The 27,435-nt window shown below is 35.9% G+C and overlaps 1 protein-coding gene across 4 annotated transcripts in view; it reads right to left on the bottom strand.

The window, feature by feature from the left end:
• The window catches only part of LOC117217682 (multiple PDZ domain protein), a 233,891-nt gene that overhangs the window by 105,996 nt on the left and 100,460 nt on the right, over positions 1-27,435 (bottom strand). For all 4 annotated transcript variants that reach the window (XM_076524162.1, XM_076524160.1, XM_076524161.1 and 1 more), the window contains 5 exons: positions 18,558-18,692; positions 15,496-15,654; positions 7,847-8,020; positions 2,149-2,368; positions 563-864 (listed from right to left, as the gene is read on the bottom strand). In XM_076524162.1, the coding sequence (XP_076380277.1) occupies positions 563-864; positions 2,149-2,368; positions 7,847-8,020; positions 15,496-15,654; positions 18,558-18,692 (990 nt within the window). The remainder of the gene's footprint in view (positions 1-562; positions 865-2,148; positions 2,369-7,846; positions 8,021-15,495; positions 15,655-18,557; positions 18,693-27,435) is intronic.

Genomic DNA, 27,435 nt, shown 5'->3' with positions numbered 1-27,435 from the left:
AATTAAATCACACAAAAAAATCGCATAAATTAATTCACACAAAAAAATCGCATGAAAAGGACCGCACAAATACAGGTTCGACTGTTCTCATATACCGCATAAAAAATCGCATAAATTAAATCGCACAAAAAATCGCATAAAAACCAGGTTTGACCGTATACTATTCTTTCCAGATACGTCAAATTTTCTGTCGGCTTTGTGAAAACGTGTGAAAATTGAAATTAGTTGTCAGAAACTTGGCATTAGGATATCAATTTTTCCAAATAAACAATTAATAGAACTTGGATCAAGAAAATTTCATATTTCTTGTTCGACATATAAATATGAAGTTAATTATATCTGAAAATAAAGGCACAGCGATTGGCTACCGCACAGTAACCGGCTCCACCATCGGATCGCTGAACCCGAAATGTTCATTCGAAGCTCGGGCGAATTGTCGAGTTTTTCGCAGTTGATTTGAGAGAACGGGGTTCAGCGGTTGGCGGCCAGCGTACTCGAAAACAATGGCCGCAGCCTGAATTCGAATGAACGTATCGATTATGCCGAAGTAAATGAAACTCACAGCACTAATAGGGAAGCTGGGTAGACTCGTTATCGACGGTGAGCTCGGCTGCGGCAGTCTTAGCTCGCTAGCCGCGATCGCCTGCTGAAGCTGCTCGTACTTTGGTCCACGTAAGTATCTCTCCAGGCATAGAGCAACCGTTTGCCCGGTTCGCCTTAAAACTTCGACGGCCTCGTGATTCGAGTAACCCTGTAAAGAATGGCCGTCCACCTCGACTATTCTATCGTTTATTTGGATCTTGTTGCTCAAGTCCGCCGCGCTTCCCTCGCTGATGCTTTTCACGAAAATCCCGGACAGCTCCTCTGCAAAGAAACCAACGGGAACGGATTTTAATTAAAAAACCCTCCCGGAGCCCCGGAAGTTCTATCAACCGGCCAACCAGACGATTCTTTTATCGCGAAAGCTTTCGCAGTAGACGATCGCCGAATAAGATCGCGTACTGGCTGCAACCAGACTTCTCGAATGATTTCAGAGCGGAATTTCAGTTCTTTGGTAAGCGAGCATCGATTTGTTTCGTCTACATTTTAGAAATGTCTTTGGGAGGTCTTCGGCCGGAATTCAGAATACAGTCAAGGTAATCGGTGAAGCGAATGTTGTTGCTTCGAGCTTCGAAATCGTTTCGTAGCTGGTTGGCATGATCGAAAAGAAACCGATTTGAAAAGAGACCAATCGATTCGAAGTTTTTAGCGTATCTCGAGGAGGAGATTCTATTTTTTGGCGCATTTATTTGAAATGAAAATAAAAAATAACTATTTGAAGTAATTCATTTAGAATCTTCGATGCCGTTACTCGAAAGTAGAAACAATGTCGATCCATTTGAAACAACAGCAATCTTATTTGCGCGGAATTATTTCGTTACGTAACAGATGATTTTGTTTCAAGGAACATTTACATCGCCTTTTCGACCATATCTTGAAAATAGTCGAACATGTTTGATCGACGTTGTTTCAAAATTCTCCGGAAGTGCAAACTTGCGATCATTTTGCGAACAAATATAGATGAAATTAAAATTCATACTGCAAAAGATAAATAGAACGATCTATCCATTCGAATGAAAAAAAAACGTTTCGTGACAGTCTCGAGGATTATTCTTCTCGCAAACGTAAATTGTCGGAAAATACAAACTTACGGACCGACCCGATCATTTTGCAAACAAATATAGTTCAAATTAAAATTCATATTGCAAAAGATAAATAGAACGATCTACCAGTTCGAATGAGAAAAAGAACGTTTCGTGACAGTCTCGAGGATTATTCTTCTCGCAAACGTAAATTCTCCGAAAATACAAACTTACGGACCAACCCGATCATTTTGCAAACAAATATAGTTCAAATTAAAATTCATACTGCAAAAGATAAATAGAATGATCTATCCATTCGAATGAGAAAAAGAACCTTTCGTGACAGTCTCGAGGATTATCCTTCTCGCAAACGTAAATTCTCCGAAAATACAAACTTACGGACCGATCCGATCATTTTGCAAACAAATATAGTTGAAATTAAAATTCATACTGCGAAAGATAAATAGAACGAGAAATGTCCATTCGAATGAGAAGATGAATGTTCCGTGACAATCTCTTGGATTACCCTTCTCGCAAACGTATCCAGCGATGGTGATCCCAAGGCCGTAAATGTCTTTCTTAAGCTCGACAGTGAAGCGTTCCATTTCTGGCAGTGAGTTAACGTCGATGGTGTCCATGGTGAGAACCGGTAGCTCCGGGATTTGCACCGGAACAGCCGGTATCACTGGCATTGCTCCAATTGGCATCGGATTGCGTACTACGTCCATGATGAGGCCAGGCCTTGCCTATGAAATTGCGAGTCCTTGCAAAAGAGCTCCTCTACGTGCGGATATTATTAAGATAACGAGGAAAAAAAATGGAATGGCCGACCGATGGATACTCTTTCCAGGCCTGTTACAGTGGGATCTAAAACTGTGCTGAATTTCCAAGGTTAATGGGAGAAGTTACCTACATCGGCGCTATTTAACATGCGCATAGAAAGTTGCGATTACTAAAAGAATCGATTCTAACATACTAATTTTATCGGAAAATAATGCTAAATCTCCATGTGAGTGGTAAGAAAAATATTTGCATGTAAGCGTGAATCGTAAACCAAGCAGAAATCGCGTTTCTCTAAAGCGTGTTTTTTAAAATGATATCAGAAATATTTGATCAGCCAATGAACAAATAAACTGTCATCTGTTCTGCAGAATACACTTTTATGCTGATAAGATTGTCGCTTTTCGTTCACGAATCAACCGCGATGAACGCTAGTTTCATTCGTTTATTATACAAAATATCTCGCACTAATTGCTCCATTTCCATCGTTTTTCAAATTTTCTGATGCTGCTTTTGATGTTATACACAAGGCTATGTTTCTTAAAACGACTACAGTAATGTCTCACTAATTGGCGCACAGATTGTTCACAGAAATGGACAATTTGGGAAGAGAAGATGCGATTAATTTGAGTCTTGCGCATCGTTTTTATAATTTACCGATTTTCAATAACTGTAAAAACGAGGCGCAACACTCGAACAATCGTGTCCCCTCTTCCCGAATTGTCCATTTTCGTGGACAATCTGAGCGTCATTTAGGGAGACATTACTGTATTTCTGTTCTTCGTACGCCTAATTATATTATTTCTGATCAGGGAACCTCTTTTTCGGCCAGTGCATTCCGTGATTTTTGTGCAGAAAATCATATTGAATTGCACTTTGCATCAACGGGCAATAGTAGGGCGAATGGTCAGGTGGAAAGAACAATGAGCTCGTTACAAAATTTATTATTCGTAATTTTAGGTCACCCTGAATATTGTACTACATGTAAGCTTACAAATGTTATCTCATAAGTAGTCGCTAATTGCTATAAAGCAGATGCGACATTAAATAAATGAAATAAAAACAAAGAAATAAGGCTGTAAGAATTGCTCAATGGACTATAATTGTTTCCATGGAAAGTTCTCGAAATTAAATTCCATTATTATTCCGTTTCCAATGATCGTTGCGTTTATTAACTAGAGATACGAGGGGTTCAAGTAGGCCACAGAACGGATAAAGGCACCGATGCCGCTAAAACCAAAGTAGGGAAACTGTCGTTGAAAATGCAAGGATGCTGCTCGCCCCTCGTAGGGACGGTAGGGAAACTTTCTTCGTAACTTTCTTTAGAAGTTGTGCGGTCTCCTTCAGTTTACGGAATAGATAGCGCTAATAGAATTAGAACAAATGCGGAGGACTAATAGGGATAGAGGAAGAACACACGAGCTTCAGAAGTTACCGCAAGTTCGAAGCGAAGCAGCAAGCTGCCCCGCTGTGGAATGATAAACTTCCCCAGAAATTTTCCCCACTCGTAATTTCAGTTTTCCATAGAACTTCTCGACGTCTTCTTGAATACTCGAGCCACAAATAATTAGCATAATACATAATTATTATTTATTAAATATTAGCAATTCTTCTAATTCATACGATGTCGATGAACGTTTCGAAGATGTACATTTGAGACTCCGATTGAGAAGACGAATTGCTGATGTATATAATACTATCGATGTTGCGGATTTTTTCACAGAGATTGAGATAAAAATATCGAAGTTAATGAACGGGTGAACGAACGTCGAATAGTCTTTTAAAAAAACCGAATTCAATTAGTACCGGAACATGATTCGATTCGTTATCTATGTTTAAATAAATCGTATCATGAAATTGTTATACATCAATATATAAATTAGTCGCGTTTAAGGCTCAATAGTTCTATTATGTTAATCTCTTGCGCTATAATATCGTGGCAGACTCGTTATGGATATTTGGAACATAATCTACTAAATGTGGAAGTTATTCGCGTCTATTAAATCGAAAGGCAAGTCTGTCCTTTTATTGGAACATAATCTACTAAATATGGAAATTATTCGCGTCTATAAAATCGAAAGACAAGTCTGTCCTTTTATTATCAATTGTTATTTAACGCTTTTAGTGCCGACCAACATGCTGCGTCTACTCGTATTGTAAAATATCAAACCTGGTTGATGCAGTTTGATAAAATTTTTAAAATAAATTATGCAAATTTTGTTAAACCCGATAAGTAGAAAAAATTTAAAAAGAAACGGAAATGTAGAAATAAAACTATTATTTATTAAAAATGTTGAAAAAGGAACATTTTCTCAAAGTGTAGCCGACAACGATGGTTGGCAAATAGAGAATATAAATTATTTGTCTCGAATTTATTAGTGACGAATAATGAACGTGAATGAATTGTGAACGAAATTATAGCGCAAAAATAACCTCAAAATACCTCCGATCTTGATCAGTGCTGTTCATTTTACAATTATTCGACAGACTAGAATCGACTTCGATAAACAAAATTATTCTCTTCCCATTTGTCTGTAACTTTTCCATAAAGTGCAAGTTACCTAACTGTACTACCTTAAATTTCTTACAAAACCATCCGCTGTATAAACTTTTCCGCAGTAACTGTATACAATAAATTTTGCCTAATTTTCCATCAACTTATAAACAAAAATGGAGAATTTGGGAAGAGGAGATACGATTATTCGAGCCTTGTACTTCGTTTCTAAAATTGTAGACAATCGGAAATTATAAAAATGGTGCCGCGAGACTCGAATAATCGTATTATATCTTCTTCTTCTTCTTCTTTTTGTTTACAAGCTGAAGGAAAATTCGACAAAAATTTACTATAATTTCCTACAAAGTGTCACTTTGAATTTTCAAAATACATTAAACAACATTTGATAAAATTTGCGCACTATTATCATCACAAACGTCTTTTACACGTCGACACGAAAGTATAATATAACAGAGATTAATTATTACACCATAAGCACTTTCGATCTACTTTGATAATAAGTGTTACAAGCGTCTGTCCTCAAAATTAACACGATATTGTAGTGCGGCCTCAACAGTATCGATTACAGGTTGAGCATCCGGCTTAATTGACCGAAATACATCAGTTATTCATGCTTCCAAATTTACCAGGACACTATACCATATAACAGTAAGTTTTCACAGTCGACTGTAATAAGTACGAGCCAACTGACAATTTATTCTTTACTTTAACAATTTCAGTAGATCGAAAATACAGTAAATTCTCCTCAATTTCCTTTCAGCTTGTAAACAAAAATGGACAATTTGCAAAGAAGAGATACGATTATTCGAGCTTCGCGGCTTATTTTCATAGTTGTCAATTATCAACAATTATAAAAACAAGATGCAAGACTCGAATAATCGTATCTCCACCTCCCGAATTGTCCATTTTCATTCGTTCACAAGCTGAAGGAAAATTCGGGAGAATTTACTGTGCACCGACGTCCTCAAATTCGGAAATCTTTCGACTCTCTTGAATGATCTTGCAGCACTCGTGCTTGCCACAAATACACAAAATCGAATAAGAACATTCGCAAGCGTAAGTGACATAAAACTTTGACCAAGCGATTACCTCCCGCTGCCCAACTTTAAAACCGTTCAAAACTTCATCAGAAAGAAAAGTTGCGATCGACCAGAGCCCTGGACTGCGGAGGCAGGCGACCCGAGAGCTGAACATATAGGGTGTTATCATTTCCCCGAAGTACCATAACTTTGGCGACACTCTGTATTTCGAATAAAGAAGAATTGCGTTGCGTTTTCAATTGTTTTTGAAAGCGTGCACCGATCATGTCACGCCGTAAACCATTTTAGCAGCGTCCGCGACAGCGAATTGTATAGTTTTAGACAAGATAGTAGTAATACATAGTAGTAGTAAATAAATATTTTGCTATAAATATTTTGTAGTCACTATTTTTTTTTGTCTATTTCAATTATTTTATTTTTTTATTTATGTCTATTTCAATTATTGTATAGTTTTAGACAAGACAGTAGCAATAGATAGTAGTAATAAATAAATATCTTACTGTAAATATTTTGCAATCACTATTTTTGTTGTCCATTTCAATTATTTAATATCGAATGAAATGGTTTTGATAAAGTAGGTTAAACCTCGTCTTCCTGCTATATATATCGACAAATAATTGTTCTCTAGTAACGAGCAAATTCGGTGAAAATAAAAACTTGCATCGCTCCGTTCCACTTGACCGCAAACATTTTCACCCTCTCTTTCACTATTTATATTCTTTTTCCTTACGTGATACTCGCCATCGACTTCCATTTTATCGTTGCAGTTTGTCGTTGACACATTAAGCGCCGAATATTAACTCGAAAAATTCGCATACTATCAAAGTCATTTAATTAATGACACCGAAACTAGAAAGCGAACATTTACCATAGGAAATATTGGTTCGGCTGTTTTGTATTCTACAAATCCTTAGTAACATTTAATTTGTTCAATATATTACAATAAGAATGAATTTCGAAAACCTAGTTAAAAATTAGTGTCACCCATACGCGACTCGCGCGGCACTAAACGTATTAAGAACATGTTGTAATAGCACACATCAGAATATTTGAATATGTAAGCAAAATATTTTTATACATTACCACGCATGTCAATTGGGGCTAGTCGAGATACACATTCTAAATCACAGCCCAAATGCTGTATTATATGTTCGTCCGAACTGTGACTCTGACGAGTCGTTTGACGATATCTAATTTTTTTTGGTTTGAGAGGTTATTTCTATTAGATTTAAGTAAAGTTGTTCCTAAATTATCATAATATCATTTTCACTTTACTATAATACATTAACGTTTGTGCCGAAGATAGTATATTTTTTCTTTAAAAAAACAAAAAAAAATATATATATATATTGCATAATATATTATAATATATATTTTTTAATTATATGTATATTAACACAATAATCCGAAGTTAATAAACAAACTATATCAATAAAATTGTGTTATATTTCATTGGCGAATGAAATATCCCATTAGGAAAGTAACATTTATTTCTCAATAACAACTTACCTCAGAGCGTTAACAATTTGCCCCACGACAGGGTAAGAAGTTCCGCCTTGAGTTAACCACAAGAAAGAAGAACAAGATTCTCTGAAAATCTCGTTGCAATATATTTGAATACGAGTTGCCAATCTTGAAAGTAGAATAAATGTAAACAATAAATCAGTCAGAAACGAGAAAAGCAACCGCATTGTTTCTTAGTCAATTTTTATGTTTTCTCGAAAGCGGAACTTCTAGCCCCGGTCACCCCTACTGCGAAAAGCTGTGGGAGCAAATGGCGAGTCTGTAGAAAATAGGAGAGGATGCGCGACGGGAATCGATAAATATGCCGACGGGGATCCAGCTGAAATATTCCCGCGCGTACACAGCGAAACGTTCGGAACACTCACGTGCATTTCAACGTCGGATTCCTGGGAGTACATGTAGCCGTTGTCGTAACCGGTATCGCCCTGCACGTGACGTATGTTATACGTCTCCGGCACGCTGTGCACCAGGTGGCGATCCAACTCATCGGGGTCACCCAGAATCTTCGTCGGTACGATCGGAGCGTGGCTGCCGAGCGCCTGGAACGCACACCGTTCAATTGATATCCAAGGTATTGGCCACTTCAGCAGCTTTTACTCCCCCGTTTCCAACCCCCGCGCCCTCGACCTGGACACACCATCCGATACCCGGCCGTTTCTATAACGTAAAGGCCGGCTCCCATAGCGGGACCACTTCGAATAACCCGTCGATTCAATACCAAGGGCCTAAACTTTAGACTCGACGACGGACAGGTAGCGATTATGAGACGATGAATTTTTATTTCAGTTATTTCGTTACTAATTTATAGTGCTGCTCATTGGCGCAGCTGCTGTTATCATTGGCAGAAGTCGTTGGCCTAGTTACAATTTGGCGGACACGCGAAATTCTAATATACAGTTCGACTAACATTTTGCGAAACAGTGGTCGGACTGGAGGACTCGTTCCAATAGAAATTGGTAAACAATTTTTTAAATAGCCTTCAATACACTGTAATCTTATTTACGAGCTTGCCAAGCGAAATGGGAAATGATTTGCATCAATTACAATTTGCAGGAGCCCGCAACATGTTTGAAATAGCATAGTAATACGGTAATGTCTCTCTAATTGACGCTCAGATTGTCCACAAAAATGGACAATTTTGGAAGAAGAGATACGATTGTTCGAGCCTTGCGGCTCGTTTTTTATGGCTATCGATTGTCAACAACTATAAGAACGAGACGCAAGGCTCGATTAATCGCATCTCCTCTCCCCAAATTGTCCATTTTTCAGCGTAATACATTGCGCTTTTATACATTTCCATCGTTGCGATGTAATATCCGGGGTCAAGAAATGTCATGGAATGCCATAATCTTGACATAACGTTGAATAAAAAAGATTTTAAACATCGACGATCTTAAAAATGCGAAGAATAGGACAACGAGACAAATTTTCTGTTTTTCATTGCTAGACTATGCATCTTTGTACAGTTGCGGCATCTGCAAATTTTTAAAATGCATTAGAGCGTATGAATTAACAAGATCTAATAGCTTCTATTCCCCTTTTACGATTGGTAATCTTCTAGTTCTCGAAGCATAACCTTACTGTAATTTTATTATTTGTAGAATGATTCGAAGTCGCTAAAAGACATTATACTTCGACATTTCTTTCCACTATCGAAAACAAATAAAATATTCGGAACGATGAAATTATTTTGTTCACCCAGTGTATGTTTTGAACGAAATCTGTGAACGGCGTCGCGAACAGATTACATTGCGATCCTATTTACGAGCTCGCCAAGCGAAATGAAAAACGATTCGCATCAATTACAATTTGCAGGAGCTTGCAACATGTTCGAAATAGCATAGTAATACTTTAAAATTTTTTAAACGTCAGGTACAGTAATTTCTCCCCAATTCGCGCTCAGATTGCGCACTAAAATAGACAGTTTGAGAAGATGAGATACGATCATTCGAGCCTTGCGTTTCGCTTTTATAGTTGTTGACAATCGATAACTATAAAAATGAGACGCAAGGCTCGAATAATCGTTTTCAATTCTTGTGCGCCATCTGAGCGTGAATCAGGGATAAATTACTGTATTGTGTGTGTAGCTGTTACTTATTTACAATCAGTGTAAAAAGTATTCGTACACTGAATTTCAGAATTTACGATGAAAACTTTGCCTTTTGCACCGATTCACAGTGCGAGCTGTTACGCGCGGAAATCGAAGAAATGTTATTCGTTTTCGAGTAAACTAATATAAATGTAAACATTAAATCCTGAAAAATTAACGTGGGATTAGTTACAATTAAATATACCTCACAACCTAATTGTGACATAATCAACACGTTTGTTCAATGTACACAATTATTGGTTGACGTGTGTCGAACAATGTTTAATATACCTTAAATATGGAGAATTTTAACAGATGCATGTATAATTTTAATTTTCAATTAAGAAACGTTCGATTTTCTAAAAAAATTATTTTAAAAAGAACCGTTTGCTGGATTGCGATACTGGAGATGACAATTTGTTTCTTTTTCTCGTCTTAATCTTTCAATAAATTTGAGCCGTTCTCGGATCAAATCGGGTAATTCCAGATTTGATATCTTTTGGGTTTCTTTGTCAATGAATTTTCATGGATCTTCAACATGTTACATTTCGGTATTTCATGGTTCATATATAATTAACAATTGCTTATGTTTTTCTGTTTGAGAAAGATATATTTTTTCATATAAATCTATTAAATTAATATATTAAATTAATGTGTGTGTCAAGGTATAGATAAATATTGGACTAAATATGATTTATGTACATATATATTCACGATATCCAATCTAAAACAGGTCATCTAATTATATGTATATTCCTTGTCATCATGCAATTTATTAATGTTCATAATTTGTAATTTATGAATATCATTCTCCAATGTATTCTTCAGAACCATGATTTTCTATGTCAAGGTACAACCCAGTAAAGAACTTCTATCTGCACGGCTAAAGAAGCTAATTAGGTAACCGGTTCCAAGTGGAACACTCCGGTTAATCTTCAAAAATCTGAAAATACCTTCAACATTGTGAAAATATTTTTCAAATTAACATGATTTTTCTGATGCAAATAAATGTGGCTGAGAATGAAATTAGAATTGACGGCTAACGAATAAAATTGTTGAAATTGCAAGCAACTGAATAAATTATTTTCTGTATAATATAGAAATATAATAATTATATAATTATATAACTACACACAATTTAGATAACTGTCTTAGAATATATTTTCTCGTGGTTAAAACCTATTTCCTTGTATTTTACAATTTTGAACCTTTTAATAAAATAATATTTATTCGCGGCGTGCAGGATGGAGAAGCGAATCGAGTTTTTGAGATGATATAGATACAGTTTTCCATTCCCGTGGGAAGGAAATTAAGGAAATAAATTTAACAGAACTCGTACCTAGAAATATCCTCTCTGTTTGTCCATATAAATTCCCCAGCGAATTAATAAAAGCATACCTCTGTGGAATTTCTGAAGGAATATCCTCCGAAAAATTGCTGCACGCCGAAAAGAACACCAACCCAACTCTCTCTCCCTGCTTAATTATTATTTACCCAATTTTTCATCCTCGAATGTGCTAATGAAATAGGTTAATCGAATTTTGCCTTAATTAAATTGCAGTAGGGCGCTTTCATTAAATTATCGGGAAAGGTCTGTTTGTGCAGTAAATTCGTTATAATTGATCACCGCGTGGCGTCTGCCACTAAAACCAACAAAATTCGCTCGATTTTGAAAAATATCTGGGTCACGCATAATTCGATTACGCCCGTCGTTATCCATATTAATGAATTTACCCTCGTCGAAGACTGTTTCCTCGAATTATTAAAAACCAAACCGTCGACAGAAATTTCTTATTAAAATATCGAGGAAACTCTTATAGGAAATGACATCACACGTTAAAAATCTATCAAAGCAAACGATTTGTAATCTCTTGCACTGCAATTTATTTCACAGCTAGGTTGATTAGCATTTCCAACAATTGACTGGCTTAGAATCGTAGTGGCGTGAGTCACATGTTTGAAAATGTTGACTCATGTCTTCAAATGTAATCTATGTATAGATGCCAAAATGTTAAAAAGACGAATGAAATAAATTATAAGATTATGAAACAAATTATAAAGTTCCTACAAATTTACGTATCTCTAAATTATCTGATCAAAATGTATAAACAATGATGCTTCGGTAATATTGCTATGTTAATTGCTATGCTAATGCTTCAGTAATATGCAATAGTAATATTGCTAAACAATATTTATATAGTAAACAATAATGCTTCTCGTTTCTCACAATAAGAAAAAAATGTAACTATATCACTATAATTCTAACCCACTCAATTGTCGTCGAAAATATGTATATTCTCACAAGAGAAAAGAACTTTATACATTTACTGTATATTTACACCAATTCTAATGTCTAAATATTAACAATAGAAAAAATTGGGCTCAATTTACATTTAAAAGAAGCGAATAACATTCGTATATTAGAGTGATAAATTATGTTCTAAATCTTCATAACGAGTTAGACACGTTATTGCAGTGCAAGGGTTTAATCGAAATATAAATAATCATAAAACAAAGAACAGATGATTCACAAAATTGTAACAAAGCTTATCGCGGGAGTAAACCGCAGCGCGATCGATACGGCCGAATTCGGACATGTCGGAGGCTTGAAATAATAAGTAATAGATCTGAAAAACGTCAACAGTTTCCAAGCTCCCGCCGATCTTGACAGTGAACAATGCAATTCGAGTATGATATACATAGAATCAACGATTCTCCAGCCGGCAATCTGCTTCTTGACACACTTTGACTGCCATGTCATCCACTTGTCGGTGACGGAATTATAAGCTCAGAATAGAAAATTAATTTTTCCGCTAATTAATTAGGGCTACCAATAAGTAATATCGTTTTCTTTTCAATTGAATACACATTGTCGCATTGTTCGCGGACATGAGCTACTATTGCGCAACTTATGCGCTGTGAGTAAATTTATTGATATTTAGTCTGTTCATCGTGAATTTTAAAAAAATTTGGATATACAGTAATTATATATAATACAGAATTATTATTTAATTATTATAATACGATCTGAGCGCGAATTAGCGATAAATTACTGTACTGTTATAAAATGGAAGATCGAACTTTGGATAATGTATATATTAGACGTTTGGAAGGGTAAGAATGATACTAATGCCACAAGTGCCACTAATTTTGTATAGAGGTGTCCCAAAATTATGGTACTTTCGGGAAATAAATGGGTTCCTGACGTCATTTGAAGTAATTTTTTCCTTAGCGAAAATGCAATCCGCGGCTTCGTTTACGAGTTATTGACGAAAAACACTGACCAATGAGAGGCGAGCTCGACTGGAGCGAGGCGACCGAGCCAATGAACGGAACCGAGCTTCATCTGTTCACCTCGAGCGAGTCGAGCTCACCTCTGATTGGTCAGTGTTTTTCGGCAATAACTCGTAAACAAAGCCGCGAATTGTATTTTCGCTAAGAAAAAAGTTACTTTAAATAACCTCAGGAATCTGTCATTTCCAGAAAGTACCATAATTTTGGGACACTTAGTATTTTGGACATAAAGAAGTGTCGACATTGACATAACAAATTTAAAAATGGTGTCGACAATTTAAAATCTAGCAGACCCATTCAATTTCACAAGGATCTAGTGTTGGCTGAAATACATATAGTTTCGTGAAAACGAGTGAAATTGAGATGAAATTGTCAGTGAAAATGAAAAATGGATTCTATTCAGCAATTCACATAAAAAAGAAGAGTGATTAACACCAAAAAAGCTGGTCTTCAGCGGTGTCAAAACGACATTACTCTTGCGGGCACTATTAATTAATTATTAAAATATCTTCCCGATTTTATTAGAATATATAAAACGTTTGAACGTTGAAAAAGTAACTGATGTCATACAACTTAACTATGCAATATCAATTTGTCTAAACATATTACTTTAATCTGATGAAATCTTTCAGGTCGTTGGGGCGGCAGTCAAAGTGTTAATGTCATCGAACAGTGCTGTTACAATTACTCTTTGTGCAGTCGCGGTAATCCTGTGGTATAGCCAGTTTAATGGTCGTACATGCGTCTTTGCTCGTTAAATTTAAGTCGTCCTAGAATTTAATGTTCCGGGCGAAGGTGTTAATTCACGGATTTCGCTTTACGATTTACGGAGCATTACGAAATTTCACGCGAGAGCAGGGTAGCTCTTCGTAATATTAATTTTTCAGGCCTTATACCGGGTGGGGCACACGCGAATAACTCGCTTGGTTTTGACAATAGAAAAAGAAGTATCAGACAAAAGTTGTTTGATTTCGAGGAGCACATTATATGATGTTAATAATTTTTTTATAGGTGGAGACGTAGATAATATACGAAGGTCAAAGGAAGGGGGAAATTGATCATTTTATGTACGAAGGATGAAAAACTTTATTTATTTATATTTTCCCAATCCAGGTGGAGAAATGTAAAAAACAACATATTCATTTCCGGTTGCTTGTAATCTCAACAATTAATCACTTAACGCATTGCTTAACTGTGATTGTTCAATGCTTCTTAAACATCAATGATTTACAGCTAATGATGCTAATTTGATCAATAATAATAGCATCTCAGAATGTCATATAAAAGAACAATCAAAAGCTCCTTTTTTACGAGCAAAATTGACTTTGCCTGGTCAAAAAATATCGACCTTACTTTATTTTATTACTTTAAAAATTACTACATTAACTAGTCTGAAACTTTGCATCCGTTTTTATTATAGTCTCATTAAGTTACACAAGGTGTTGGACCAACCAACTTGAAATTTTAATTATGTATTGAGAAAGTATCTCTTCATTGTTTGACCTACAAGCAAGACGATGGTTTTGATGTAGAATATGTATTCATTTTTTAATAATCAAATATTGACTTTAGACAGCTACCAATGGAGTTCAAGTTTACCTAAAAGGCATATATCATGTCATCTATCTAAAACAGGATATTCTTGTCCAGAGACAATATAGACTATACTTTTTAGCGAATCTAAGTAAACAAGTTTGTGTAACTGAATGAAAGTAAAATAAAAACATGTGCAAAGTTTCAGTCTAATTGTTGTAATAAATTTTGGTAATTAATTACTTTAACAATGCCACACTACTTTTAATGGTTTTGAAATATTTTGTCATAATATATAAGGCCATATCATAGCTGTTGTATAATACGTTGTCACTTAATATGTTGTCATGTGATGAACATATTGTCATATATGTCGGCATATGTTAATAAAGCAGATCAATTAAACCATATTGTTACATAGTATTCGATAATCCTGAATATAATACAATACAAAATATTTGTGTAGTTCGTGTAACTCGAATATTTAATATTAAACAATTAAAGATCTGTTCAAACATATTCGAGTAATTCGACAATTTTCGTGCTCTAAATTCTCATCTTCAAGTATCTTGAGCATTCGAATAATTCAAAAGATTACTGAATTACTTCAGTAATCTTACAAGCATTCGAGTAATCGAACCGCTTGAATTTTTCAATAAATGCATTCTTTTCGGGCAGTTCAAGTACAGCAAACTTCAAGTACAGTAAATTTTCCCTAATTAACGTTCAGACGCTACACAATTCTAACTAATTTCAATTCGATTTCAACTAATTTCACGCTACACAAAAATGGACAATTTGGTAAGAGAAGATACGATCATCCGTTTTTATAGTTGCCAATTGCCAACAATTATAAAAACAGAGTGTCAGACTCGAATAATCGTATTCTCCTCTTACCGAATTGTCCATTTTTGTGCGCAATCTGAGCGTCGATTAGGGAGAATTCCGTGTAACTCGAAAAATTCGAACGCTGTACACGGCTCGGTTCATAAAATCCGAGTACCGGCAGACCGCCATTCATTATCCGGTCTCCGCGGCGAAATGAATCGGGTGTACACGCAACCAAAAAATAAATCTGACAGAAATGGATGAACCTACCTGATAATCGGGCGACGTCGGCTCCACGGGTCGCGCGACAACGAGGCGCACGTGTGTGCCGGATTGTCGCAGCACCGCGGCAACCTGTTCACTCCCCATTCCCCGCAGATTGACATCGCCGATTTGCAATATATGGTCCCCGCTCTGCAGCCGATTATCCTGCGATTCGAATTGCAAACGAACGAGGTTTAATTCCGCGAATTGATCTCGGCGGCCTACCGAGCGTGCGCGCGCGCGCGCGCTCGCCTCCACCGCGTCGATTATTTTCCCGCTCTCGTTCCCTCTTCGCTCCGTCGTCCCCCGTTTCACCCTTTCTTTCGTTCTGATCGCTTTCACCCACACGACGGAACGCGGGCTCGATCATCGACTGTCCACGCGCGAATTCACACGAAACTCCCCGACTTTTGCATTAATTTCATGGAACGGGAGCGCGATTCACGCGAGAACTAGCGTTCGCGCGAACAATGAAGCGACACCGTCGACAGTGATCGCCTGATCGGCGAGAATCAGGCGCGGAAAGTATGTATCTCGTTTGCACAATACTCGTTGTTCGAAATCGTTCGCGCGAAGTGACAATCACGTCCGCAGCCTGCTAATTTGTTATTTATACGGCACCGCCCGTGCGTACCATTTAGTTTTGATGAAGTGCCCCCCACCCCTCCCTTTATCCCTCGTTCTGGTGTCAATTTGACACTATTTACAAGTTTCGGAGTTTATTATTCCGGTACTTTTAGGGAATTTCATTTACGTTACTTTCGTTTCTTTCTGTCCAAAAAATTCCTAATTTAACTTTGGAAGAATTTGGAATGGATATGAGCGATAACAAGTGAGTGAAAACTCGAACGATGGGCAACTGTTTACTTTCATTTTCTTCATTTTTTTCTTTTTTATAGAATGATTGATAAAATGTATCTATAATAAAAACAAACTGTGACAAAGCTGAAAAAACTTTCACTTATTTGCACCAAAATGTTTATAGAATTTATCTACAGAATCTTTATTCAAGATCAGAAACGAAACAATGAGAAATCATACATACGGATTCAGAGAGTAAGTAGCTTTCTTTCAATATAGAAGAATCTTTCAAACAAATTATAATATCTATATTAATTCTTAGACTGCGGATTTTGTGTGCATTTATGGCAAAACTTATTCAAGTAAATTCTCCCTAATTGACAAAAATGGACAATTTGGGAAGAGGAGATACGATTAATTCGAGTCTTGCGCCTCGTTTTTATAATTTACCGATTCTCAACAGCTATAAAAACGAGGCGCAAGACTCGAACAATCGTGTCTCCTCTTCCCGAATTGTCCCTTCTCGTGGACAATCTGAGCGCGAATTAGAGAGAAATTACTGTAGTTGCAATTTAAAGTAGTAGAAAGATCAAAAGAATCAAAAAATGTTGATGTATTATCTATACCCTACTCAAACTATTTAAAACAAATTCACTATTTAGTTTTTATTTTTATTTCGTATAAAAATCCGCCGTCTATTAGTATTCTGTTGGCAAGAAGGTAATTTCGGTATTTCAATGTGAAGTAAAGCTCAATTTTTTTTTCTATGCAAAAAGTAAACTTTAACCAGTCAAATATCTTGCATTCTGTTCGATGATCTTTTGTCATGACCTTTTGTTGGTAACTTCATGATTCCGTGCTCATAGAACATCTGGTCCTTATCAGCAAAAAACTCAATCAAGTGCGATTTCAGGCCATCGTTATTATTGAAATTTTTACCATTTGAAAAGTTTTGTAAACTTCGAAATAAATAATAATCCGATGGTGCAAGGTCGGCGCTACATCACTTTCCAACCAACCTCCAATAATTTCGTACGCGTTGCTAAAGATTTATGAGGTCTCGCATTTGACGCGATGGAACACGATTCCTTTGCGATTTGCCAATTCTGGCCTTCTCTCTTTGATTGCTCTTCCTCCAACTTCATCATTTGGTTGCTTGGAAGCAGCTCAAAGTACACAACACTTTTATAGTCCCATCAAATTGACAGCATGATCTTTTTCTGATACAATTCAGCTTTCGATGTGGCTTGTGCTGATTCATCACGCTTGGACAATCACCTTTTTCAATTAATGTTATTCTAAACGATCCATGTTTCATCACCAGTGATAATTCGTTTCAAAAAGGGTCGATCGCATTACGTTTAAAATACGTATCGCAAATATCGATTCGTTGTGTTAAGCGAATTTCTTTCAATCCATGCGGAATCTAAACATCGAGCTTCTTAACTAGTCCAAGACATCTTATGTGATATTCAATTGTTGTGCGCGATGCATTTAACCTTTTTGCAATCTCTCGCACAGTATATGACGATTCGATTCAATTATGACTTTGATTTTGTCATCGTCAACTTCAGAAGGTCGACCAGAACGTTGGTCATCTTTAAGTGAAAAATCTTCAGAACCAAATTTGTTGAACCAATTCTGACACGTGCGTCCCGTTAAGCAATCGACGCCATAAACTTCGCATATCTCTTTGCGAGACTCGGCCGCTTTTTTGCCTTTATGAAAGTACAAAAGTATAATGTGTCGGAAATGTTCATTTTTGCACTCCACGTTAAAATTGACAGCAAACTATCAGTTGTAAACGAAACTACACGGAATTTGTTTCTATGGTCACCTAAACGTGTTAACTATCAAAGCTGAGGACAGAAAAATTATAACCTTAGCATAAAAATGACAATATACAAACATAGCGTTATCTATTGGTGCAAACCGAAATTACTTTCTTGCCGACCCAACAGATGCAGTGGCTCCCAAAGGGATCTTTCGCACGGGCGAAGTTGTTCCAATTAATTTCGTACATTATTTCATAACATTTGTATGCAGTACCGGCGGACCAACTCAAGACAAAGTTGTTGGTCAACAAAAACTCGACGGCGATGAACTTTCCTCCATTTACATCTAGTTATTAGAAAACCGATAAAGTTAAATTGAGGGAAGTTCGATGTTCCGAGCGAACGCTTCCGCGGAGACACTGCAGCGTAGCTTAGGGCGGAACATCTCGCAAAGGAATGAATCTGTATCGCGTCCAGTTGCAAAAAACTTACCCGATCTGCGACGCCGCCGGGAAGAATTGTCTTGACGACAACACCGGTGCTGCGTCCGCCGACAATTCCGAATCCAAGACCGCTGCCATCGTTGATCAGGTTTATAACTTCAACTTGTGCCCATTCCGTGTTCAGCTGCAACAAATCGAAACGAGCAATTCCAATATGTTCCATCGCATTTCTCGAGCACACTCTTACATTCCTTTCGTATTTGAAAACGTTCAATTCGAGTATACCGGTGACACCTAGATATTTATGCATTTATGGGATGTGCAGATTGTTCAAATGCATGGGAACGTGCAGATTAACCAGATCGCGTAGCATTTTTGTTTTATTTTTCAAATGAACAATCTTCTAAATGACCGAGGAAATTTTCCATTTTTCCATCTTAAAATAATCGTCGAAACTACGAACACGCTTTTGTGATTAATGATCGACTAAATTTCTTGATTCGAACATATGTTACAATGGCTGCGTAATGTCTAAATCAATTTTATAACATTTACAGTAATGTCTAAATCAATTTTATAACTTTTATAGTAATGTCTAAATCAATTTTATAACTTTCACAGTAACGTCTAAATCAATTTTATCATTTTTACAGTAATGTCTAAATCAATTTTATAACTTTCACAGAAATGTCTAAATCAATTTTATAACATTTACAGTAATGTCTAAATCAATTTTATAACTTTTATAGTAATGTCTAAATCAATTTTATAACTTTCACAGTAATGTCTAAATCAATTTTATCATTTTTACAGTAATGTCTAAATCAATTTTATAACTTTCACAGAAATGTCTAAATCAATTTTATAACTTTTACAGAAATGTCTAAATCAATTTTATAACTTTTACAGAAATGTCTAAATCAATTTTATAACTTTTATAGTAATGTCTAAATCAATTTTATAACTTTCACAGTAATATCTAAATCAATTTTATAATTTTTACAGTAATGTCTAAATCAATTTTATAACTTTCACAGAAATGTCTAAATCAATTTTATAACTTTTACAGAAATGTCTAAATCAATTTTATAACTTTTACAGAAATGTCTAAACCAATTTTATAACTTTTACAGTAATGTCTAAATCACTTTTATAACTTTTACAAAACTCTTAGAGTACGCTCGGTACGTTTAGTATTAATTTTAATTTTTGTAAAATGACGTAGGAAAATGAGAATTTCGGTAAAAATCCGCAGTCTGTTCAGGACGTAAATATTATTGTCACTACTAAAATACATAAGAATAAATTAATTTGCCGACAGTAATTTTTGGATAGATTTTAGTATTTTAAATTGAGATATACTTTTCATTCTTTACATATGTGGAGTTATTTAAAAATTAACGTAGTTTAGGAAAGAATTTGATGCTACTACCATTTTCTTGCCATAGAAATACAACAATTAAAAGATATTACAGAGCAAATACGCTTTTCAAAATGTAAAATATTAGATACATGAATACAAGCACATAGGAAAATGCCACGTATTATTGCAGTTAAATAATTATCAACCTAAAAAATAACATTATCAAACCTAAAATGATTCTGTAGTTTTCTAGTAACTTTCTTTTTTCGTTTAGAAATAAAAGTGTCCCTTTCACGCTACCTTTCGTTATAAAAATTTCACCATCTGTTCCCTGTCATCGTAACAACGGTGCCACCTCATTCCGCATCATTATAAAAATGAAATGAAACGGACAGAAATGTTCTTGAAAGACCATGTAAATTTCGGGAACACGATAGCGTGTACTTCGTGTTCTAGAATTCACGCCGCGTGACTTCACTGCTCCGACCCTGTCAATTCTCTCCAATTTCAGCTGGAAATGAAAGGCAGAGTCCGTTCCAGTTTCCGGGGCCGCTTTCTCATGCGCTGCCCGGATGGGGCTTCCTAAAGAGTCGCAACGGAAAATATTTGCGGAAGGAATCCGGCATTCCTACTCCATTCTCGATAAAATATCTCGCAACCGTGTAAACATCGTAATTGACTGTGGGAAGTTTTTTAATTATCGGTCGGGGCTCGTGAAGTGGTAAGAACTTGGTCGATTGCGGCGGCAGAAGAGAGAGAAAGAGAGAAAGAGAGAGAGAGAGAGAGAGAGCGCTAGAGAGAGGAGAGAAAGAAAGAGAGGGATATGGGTCAATAGTTCTCGTTAAAACGTATGGAAGAAAAATAGAGAAAAAGGACGAGGGGTGTGCGAGGAAGGAATCATGTCACGCTGTGGTTTTCTTCGTTGCGTTCTTAAGAATATTTAACGAAGCAGTCGGGTGAAAGAAAATTCAATGTGCTTAGCGCTCGATCTGCCGTAAATTATATCGCCTCACCGTAACGTTCGCGATACGCGGTCAGAGGATTTCAGAGATTTATAGAGAATTGTATTTTTCGTACTTTAAAACGCGAAAAACAAGTTTAGCAGAAACGAAATCTGACTCACGACGGAGATTCGTAATAATGATTTTTAATGCAAGGAACATTCAAAATGTACGCTAGAATCGATGCAAGCACTATTTCAACGCGATTGATACAAGTGTGTCAGTGTTTTATATCCTGTTAAGCGACTTTTATATTTTAATAAAGAAGGAAGATAGCAAAATATTAACCCTTTGCACTCGAGTGGCGACTCTGAGGCGACGCTAAAAATGCTACACTATTTTCAAAAGAATTGTCACATTATTAAATTTGTCTGTAGTCGATAAATTGTCAAATAATAGAGGTCTTCTATAAGCATACGCATTCAATTTTGTGTGCAACAAATAAGAACAATTAGACCAAATGAAAATACCGTAGGCTGAAACAAACTTCTTCATTTTCGCGTTAAGATAGTCTCGGAGGCAAAGGGTTAATCCTATGCACTCGAACGGCGACTCTGAGGCAACGCAAAAAATTGCTACACTATTTTCAAAAGAATTGTTAAGTTATTAAATTTGTCTGTAGTCGATAAATTGTCAAATAATAGAGGTCTTCAATAAGCATACGCATTCAATTTTGTGTGCATCAAATAAGAACAATTAGACCAAATGAAAATACCGTAGGCTGAAACAAACTTCTTCATTTTCGCGTTAAGATAGTCTCGGAGGCAAAGGGTTAATCCTATGCACTCGAACGGCGACTCTGAGGCAACGCAAAAAATTGCTACACTATTTTCAAAAGAATTGTTAAGTTATCAAATTTGTCTGTATTCGATAAATTGTCAAATAATAGAGGTCTTCTATAAGCATACGCATTCAATTTTGTGTGCATCAAATAAGAACAATTAGACCAAATGAAAATACCGTAGGCTGAAACAAACTTCTTCATTTTCGCGTTAAGATAGTCTCGGAGGCAAAGGGTTAATCCTTTGCACTCGAACGACGATTGTGCGGCGCCATTGGAAATCAGCTAGATCATGTTTCGAAATAATGCTTACGCTACCGAATTCTGTTAGATTTAAAATGTCGTAAAAAGTGTGAACGCTCTGTAAACCGATAAGCTCAATGCTACGTGCTCAACATGAAATAAATCACATAGAATTGTGATACTGTGGGTGAAAAGAAATGTCTTGGTTCTGGAGTTAAATAAAATAGCTTCGAGTGCAAAAGATTATTTGTTGCACGTATGCACCACTTTGCATTTAGATGAAAGAGATAAATTACTCACCCTGTATAGAGGAAAACTGTATACTACTAGGATTTTTGCAATACAAAACTATAGTAAAATTAATATTTTCTTTAGCAAATCTCAAGTATCTAGTTTCCGTTTCATTAATTAAATGACTTTGATATTGTAGTAATATTTTGTGGAGTTATTATTCGGCACTGAATGTGTCAACGACAAATTTTAACTATAAAATGGAAGCCTACGGCGAGTACACCGTAAGGAAAAAGAATATAAATAGTGAAAGAGGATGAGAAAATGTTTGCGGTCAAGTGGAACGGAGCGATATAGGTTTTTATTTTGCACTGAATTTGCTGATTACTAACGAACAACAATTATTTGTCAATATACAGCCGGAAGACGAGATTTAACCTACTTTATCAAGACCATTTCACTCGAGCGAATCAATTATTGAAAATCTTAGCCCGAGGCAATCTTGAATTTCTTTCTCGATAATAGGAACCAAGCCCGGCATCGTCGTTATCGGTCGCTGTTCCTGTGTTAGACCGACGGATTATTTAAACAACCGACCCAAGTATCTGTGGAACGAACGGTACTCCGATTTCAGTGGAAAACAAATATATCGTCGGATTTCATCGTCGATGAAAAAGCAACCGATACCGGCGTTTAATATGCGCGCATTCGAAGCGTATAAAAATCTCTGGAAAATGTTCGAATGCAAAAGTCGATGGAACAGTCAGCGGCGTCATTTTATTTTTCATCTTTTTTTAAGCTTCGTTTCGATCTTGCAACTATGCGCCGGACTTTGAATATCAACCTGAATCTGCGAACTTCAATGAAAATGAAAACTTCGGTCTGAATTCGATTACGAACCTAAATTATTATACGAACCTTGTCCTGTGCACTGTTTTTTTTTCAAACGAAACTAATATCCGAATCCTATTTTAACGCTAGAACTACCAAATCAAAAATAACCGAATCAAAATTATAGTAAATTTTCCGTAATTGACGAATTGTCCTAGTGGACAATTTGTGAAGAGGAAGTTATTCGCGCCTTCCGGCTCGTTTTCATGGTTCCTGAATGTCAACAATTATAAAAACCAGCCGCAAGGCTCGAATAATCGTATCTCCTCTCCCTAAATTGTCCATTTTTCTGCACAATGTGAGCGTCAATTAGAGAGAATTTACTGTAACCGGTTTCTGATTTTTTTCTTTTCTATGTCGTGATATTAACATCAAGCTCGCGAGACTTGACATAAGTTTGTTATAACCTCTGTAAACAGCAAATGATCAACGTATATTTTCCTATTGCCTTGAAACATATGACTCTAGACAGCAGATTTTACGCATTCGTGAGAGAAACGAGCAGCTAAACTACGGAACAATGACGAAAATTTTCAACTTATTGAATTGATTAACGGAGAAAATAGATTTTTATTCGACTTCCGTTCATTGCAATCGAGGTAACAATTTTCATTTTGCCTAAAGATCCGTTGTCCACGTATGACATTGTAATATCTGAACTGATTCTCCACGAGAAATACTTCTTTTGTAACACCAATTTTTTAATTTAGGATTATTCGTATCGTCAAGATGTATTTCTGAGTCATTCATTCAATTTGTATGATAATCAGAATAAATGTCTTATTGTTACTTTTATGAACGACTATAAAACAGCTGTTTTTTGTGCCCCGTAAATCTAGTGTTAATATTTTCACGCATTCTTGTTAGAATATGAAAGAGCAAGAATTTAATTTCACCCTGATCGCGAACACGACGGAAAGCCTAAAACACGTAGCAGAAGAATACTCTAATTCCAGGTCGCGACACAGGCAGAATTCGACGGCCGAAGCGGCGTGACAACGATGAAATCAACACCATGAATTGTTTAGCATGAGACCACAGGATTCACGATTCCGTAACAGCGGAATGGAAACACGCAGGCCGTTCGATTGACGGGAATGAACAATTTCGCATACGTCGTTAAAATCCGCGGACGATTCGTGCTGCGTCACGTTGGTCTCGTTAATAATGGGCCGTCACCCGAATCGTTAACGAAATGACAATAGAGGACGTGAATCGCATAATCGGTCAACGGCAAACACGAAAATGCCCACGAGAAAATGCGGGACGGACCTCTCTCTATCTGCGACTCGATTTCTTATGCAGCTGCTAGGTACCATTCGGGTTCTCATTATCGGCCGAGAAAAAAATGAGAGATCCGCCCCGGCTTATTGCTTCTCCCTTATTCCCATTCGGAGACCGACGACCGGATAAATTCCTTCCATCGATTTCAGCGTCCGTCGGATCTTCGAGTATCGGGCCGACGAACGTTTGATTACGTCGAGGGCCGTTAAAACATCCTGATTCCGTGGTTAAGGACTTCCAGCAAACAGAAGACCTTCGAGAAATATGGATTATCCTCTTTGCACATTAAATAATTCCGAATACGGTAATTTTGTGCTCAGATTGCGCACAAAAATGAACGATTTGGGAAGAGGAGATTAATCGTATAATTATTGGAATAATTATTATAAGGAATAATCGTATGATTATTGGAATAATTATTATAAGGAATAATCGTATGATTATTGGAATAATTATTATAAGGAATAATCGTATGATTATTGGAATAATTATTATAAGGAATAATCGTATGATTAGTTATACAGTTATATAATATATATTGTATATTGTATATTATATATTGCATATTGTATATTGTATATTCTATATTGTATATTGTATATTTTATATTGTATATTCTATATTCTATATTCTATATTCTATATTATATATTATATATTATATATTATATATTATATATTATATATTATATATTATATATTATATATTATAGTTATCGATTGTCAACGACTATAAAAACGAGACGCAAAGCTCGAATAATCGTATCTCCATTTCCCAAATTGTCCATTTTTGTGCGCAATCTGAGCGCGAATTAGGGAGAAATTACTATATTCCGAAGGTAATTCCATCCTACTCTTCTGCCTGAATTCCGAACTGAATTTTCGACGAGGATCGTGTTCGGTTACACGTCACGCCAATTTGATACTTTAACCCGCGAAATACCAGGTACATAAAACAACAGTTACTTGACAAATATTGGCAATAGCAATCGGTAATAAAATCGCGTTTATTATTCAAGCTATTGATCGCGAAATTAAAAGAGTTTATCCGAAAACCACGTAAAAGATTTCAATGTTTGGTTACAAATAACAATTACAATTGTCTAGAAATTTTTTTTGTCAACGGTAATTATTATTGATAACGGAAATTCTAGTTCGGCCGCTTGCAATAATTTACGACGAATGGCATTTATTCCAGTTATAATAGTTATCTGCAGACTGCGTATCTTTATGAAAAATAAAAATTGTCTGTATCAATTGTAAAGAACAGAAGGTAAATAAAAATATATTTCTTCTTTTGATGTTTTCAGTGAACTGAGGAAAATGGAAGAATACTCTGAAGTTCTTCTACAATGTTTTCACTGATTTTGGTATTATACCTAGTCTTTTTTATCATACACACATAAAGTTCACAGTCTAGTTAACAGTGGGTTAAATAACAATATTTATACTCTGGGTCCAAATGGACCCGAGCTTCGTCGTCCAGGTATTAATTATTTAATTTCGTATGCATTACAATTTGAGGAGCTGACAATTTTGAAAGTTTGAAGTAGGAAGACAGTAGAAAAATTGAACATGAAAATTGAAAATCGGAGCTCTATAAGAAAATCAAATGTTTAATAATTGAGCACTTTGAAAATCAAAGAAATTCGGTACTTTGAACATTGGAGAATTTGAGGATCTGGATCTGCGAGAAGTTGTAAATTCGAGTGATCAGAAATTTTCAAATTTGAAAATCTGTTTACATGAAAATTGGCGAACTTAGGAATGTATAATCTGGCAATTTGACGAATCAAATATCTGAAAGTTTGAAAACCTAAAAATCCATCATTTCGGAAAATTGAAGTCTAAGAATTGAGAATTTGGGGAAACGAATCTCGAAAAATCTGAAATTATAATTGTTCGGATATTAAGAGATTTTGTACCTCCGATACGAAAAGGAGACTTCGATTACATGGAGTCTGAAAATTTGAAAATTTAGAAATCGGAAAATGTGCTAAAATGGAAGCTTGAGAAATTGAAGATCCGAGAATTTCAATATCGAAGAAGTGGCGGTGCGCTAGCGGTTCGAAACAAGGGAAACTTCTCAAAGTAAGATTTCACATAACTCTAGCCGCGATTCCCAGGCATCGTGCACCCCTTTGGTAAACAGGGCCGCAGTAAAATAAGCAACGGGAAATTTGATGCGATTAAGCTCGCTTCGGGAGGTAATTCGATCGTAACTTGTGTGACGGAAGAGCAACTTTCTAACGAATTTATTCGGCCTTGTTTCGCCCGAAGAAAAGGTTACCGAGTTGGCAAAACGCGGAACAGTAAATTCATGGCACCGCGGCGCGGCGGACGTGGCTGCACGAAAACTTCCAAGTTACCCGGTCACGTGATTGTGCGCTAACAATACTGTTTCTGATGAAGCCGTGCATAGGTGGGATAATAAGGTAGTTCCGAGTAATTGTGTTTCGAGTGTAAATCCCAAACGTAAATTATAAGTAAATGTGCTAGACTCTCGCGAACCAAGTGCTCAGCTTTAGTTGCTTACGTATGTATTAGACCGTGTGCTTTTCGTGTTGATGCTGTCACCATCACGAAAGCAAGAAACAAACACTTTTACAGCGGAAAATTACATCATGAATTCACCTGTACAAAGTTTACTTAACATTTCTATTCAATGTTACGTCTCGGTAACTTTTCATTTTCTCGTTAATTAAACAATCATTCTTTAGCTTTCTGTTATTAAGCTTCGGAATTAACTTAAAACGAACCGAGATCTAAAATGGTATTTATTACAATAGACAGATTATAAGATCGAAATTATTAAAATTTTTCATAATTTTTAAAATAGTTTCATTTAAATATTTATATACATATATATACGTACGCAATACACATACATATACATGTATAAATATGTATAACATACAGATATCATCCCCATTTAAGCTCAATTAATTTAAATTTCTATAAAAAAAAACCTACTATAATCGAAAATGTCTAATTAAACATCTATCAAAGATATAAAAAAATTTAAATTTCTATTACAAAATTTATAATAGAAATTCGTTGTAATTGAATTTTAAATATAAAAAATACTATTATAATTATTTCCACCAGGATTTAAATTTAATTATAATCTAAAT

This window comes from Megalopta genalis, chromosome 8, assembly GCF_051020955.1.
Source record: "Megalopta genalis isolate 19385.01 chromosome 8, iyMegGena1_principal, whole genome shotgun sequence".
Classification (NCBI taxonomy): Eukaryota; Metazoa; Arthropoda; class Insecta; order Hymenoptera; family Halictidae; genus Megalopta; species Megalopta genalis.
The sequence above is the reverse complement of the archived record's forward strand: the minus strand, read 5'-3'. Positions and strand labels throughout refer to the sequence as shown.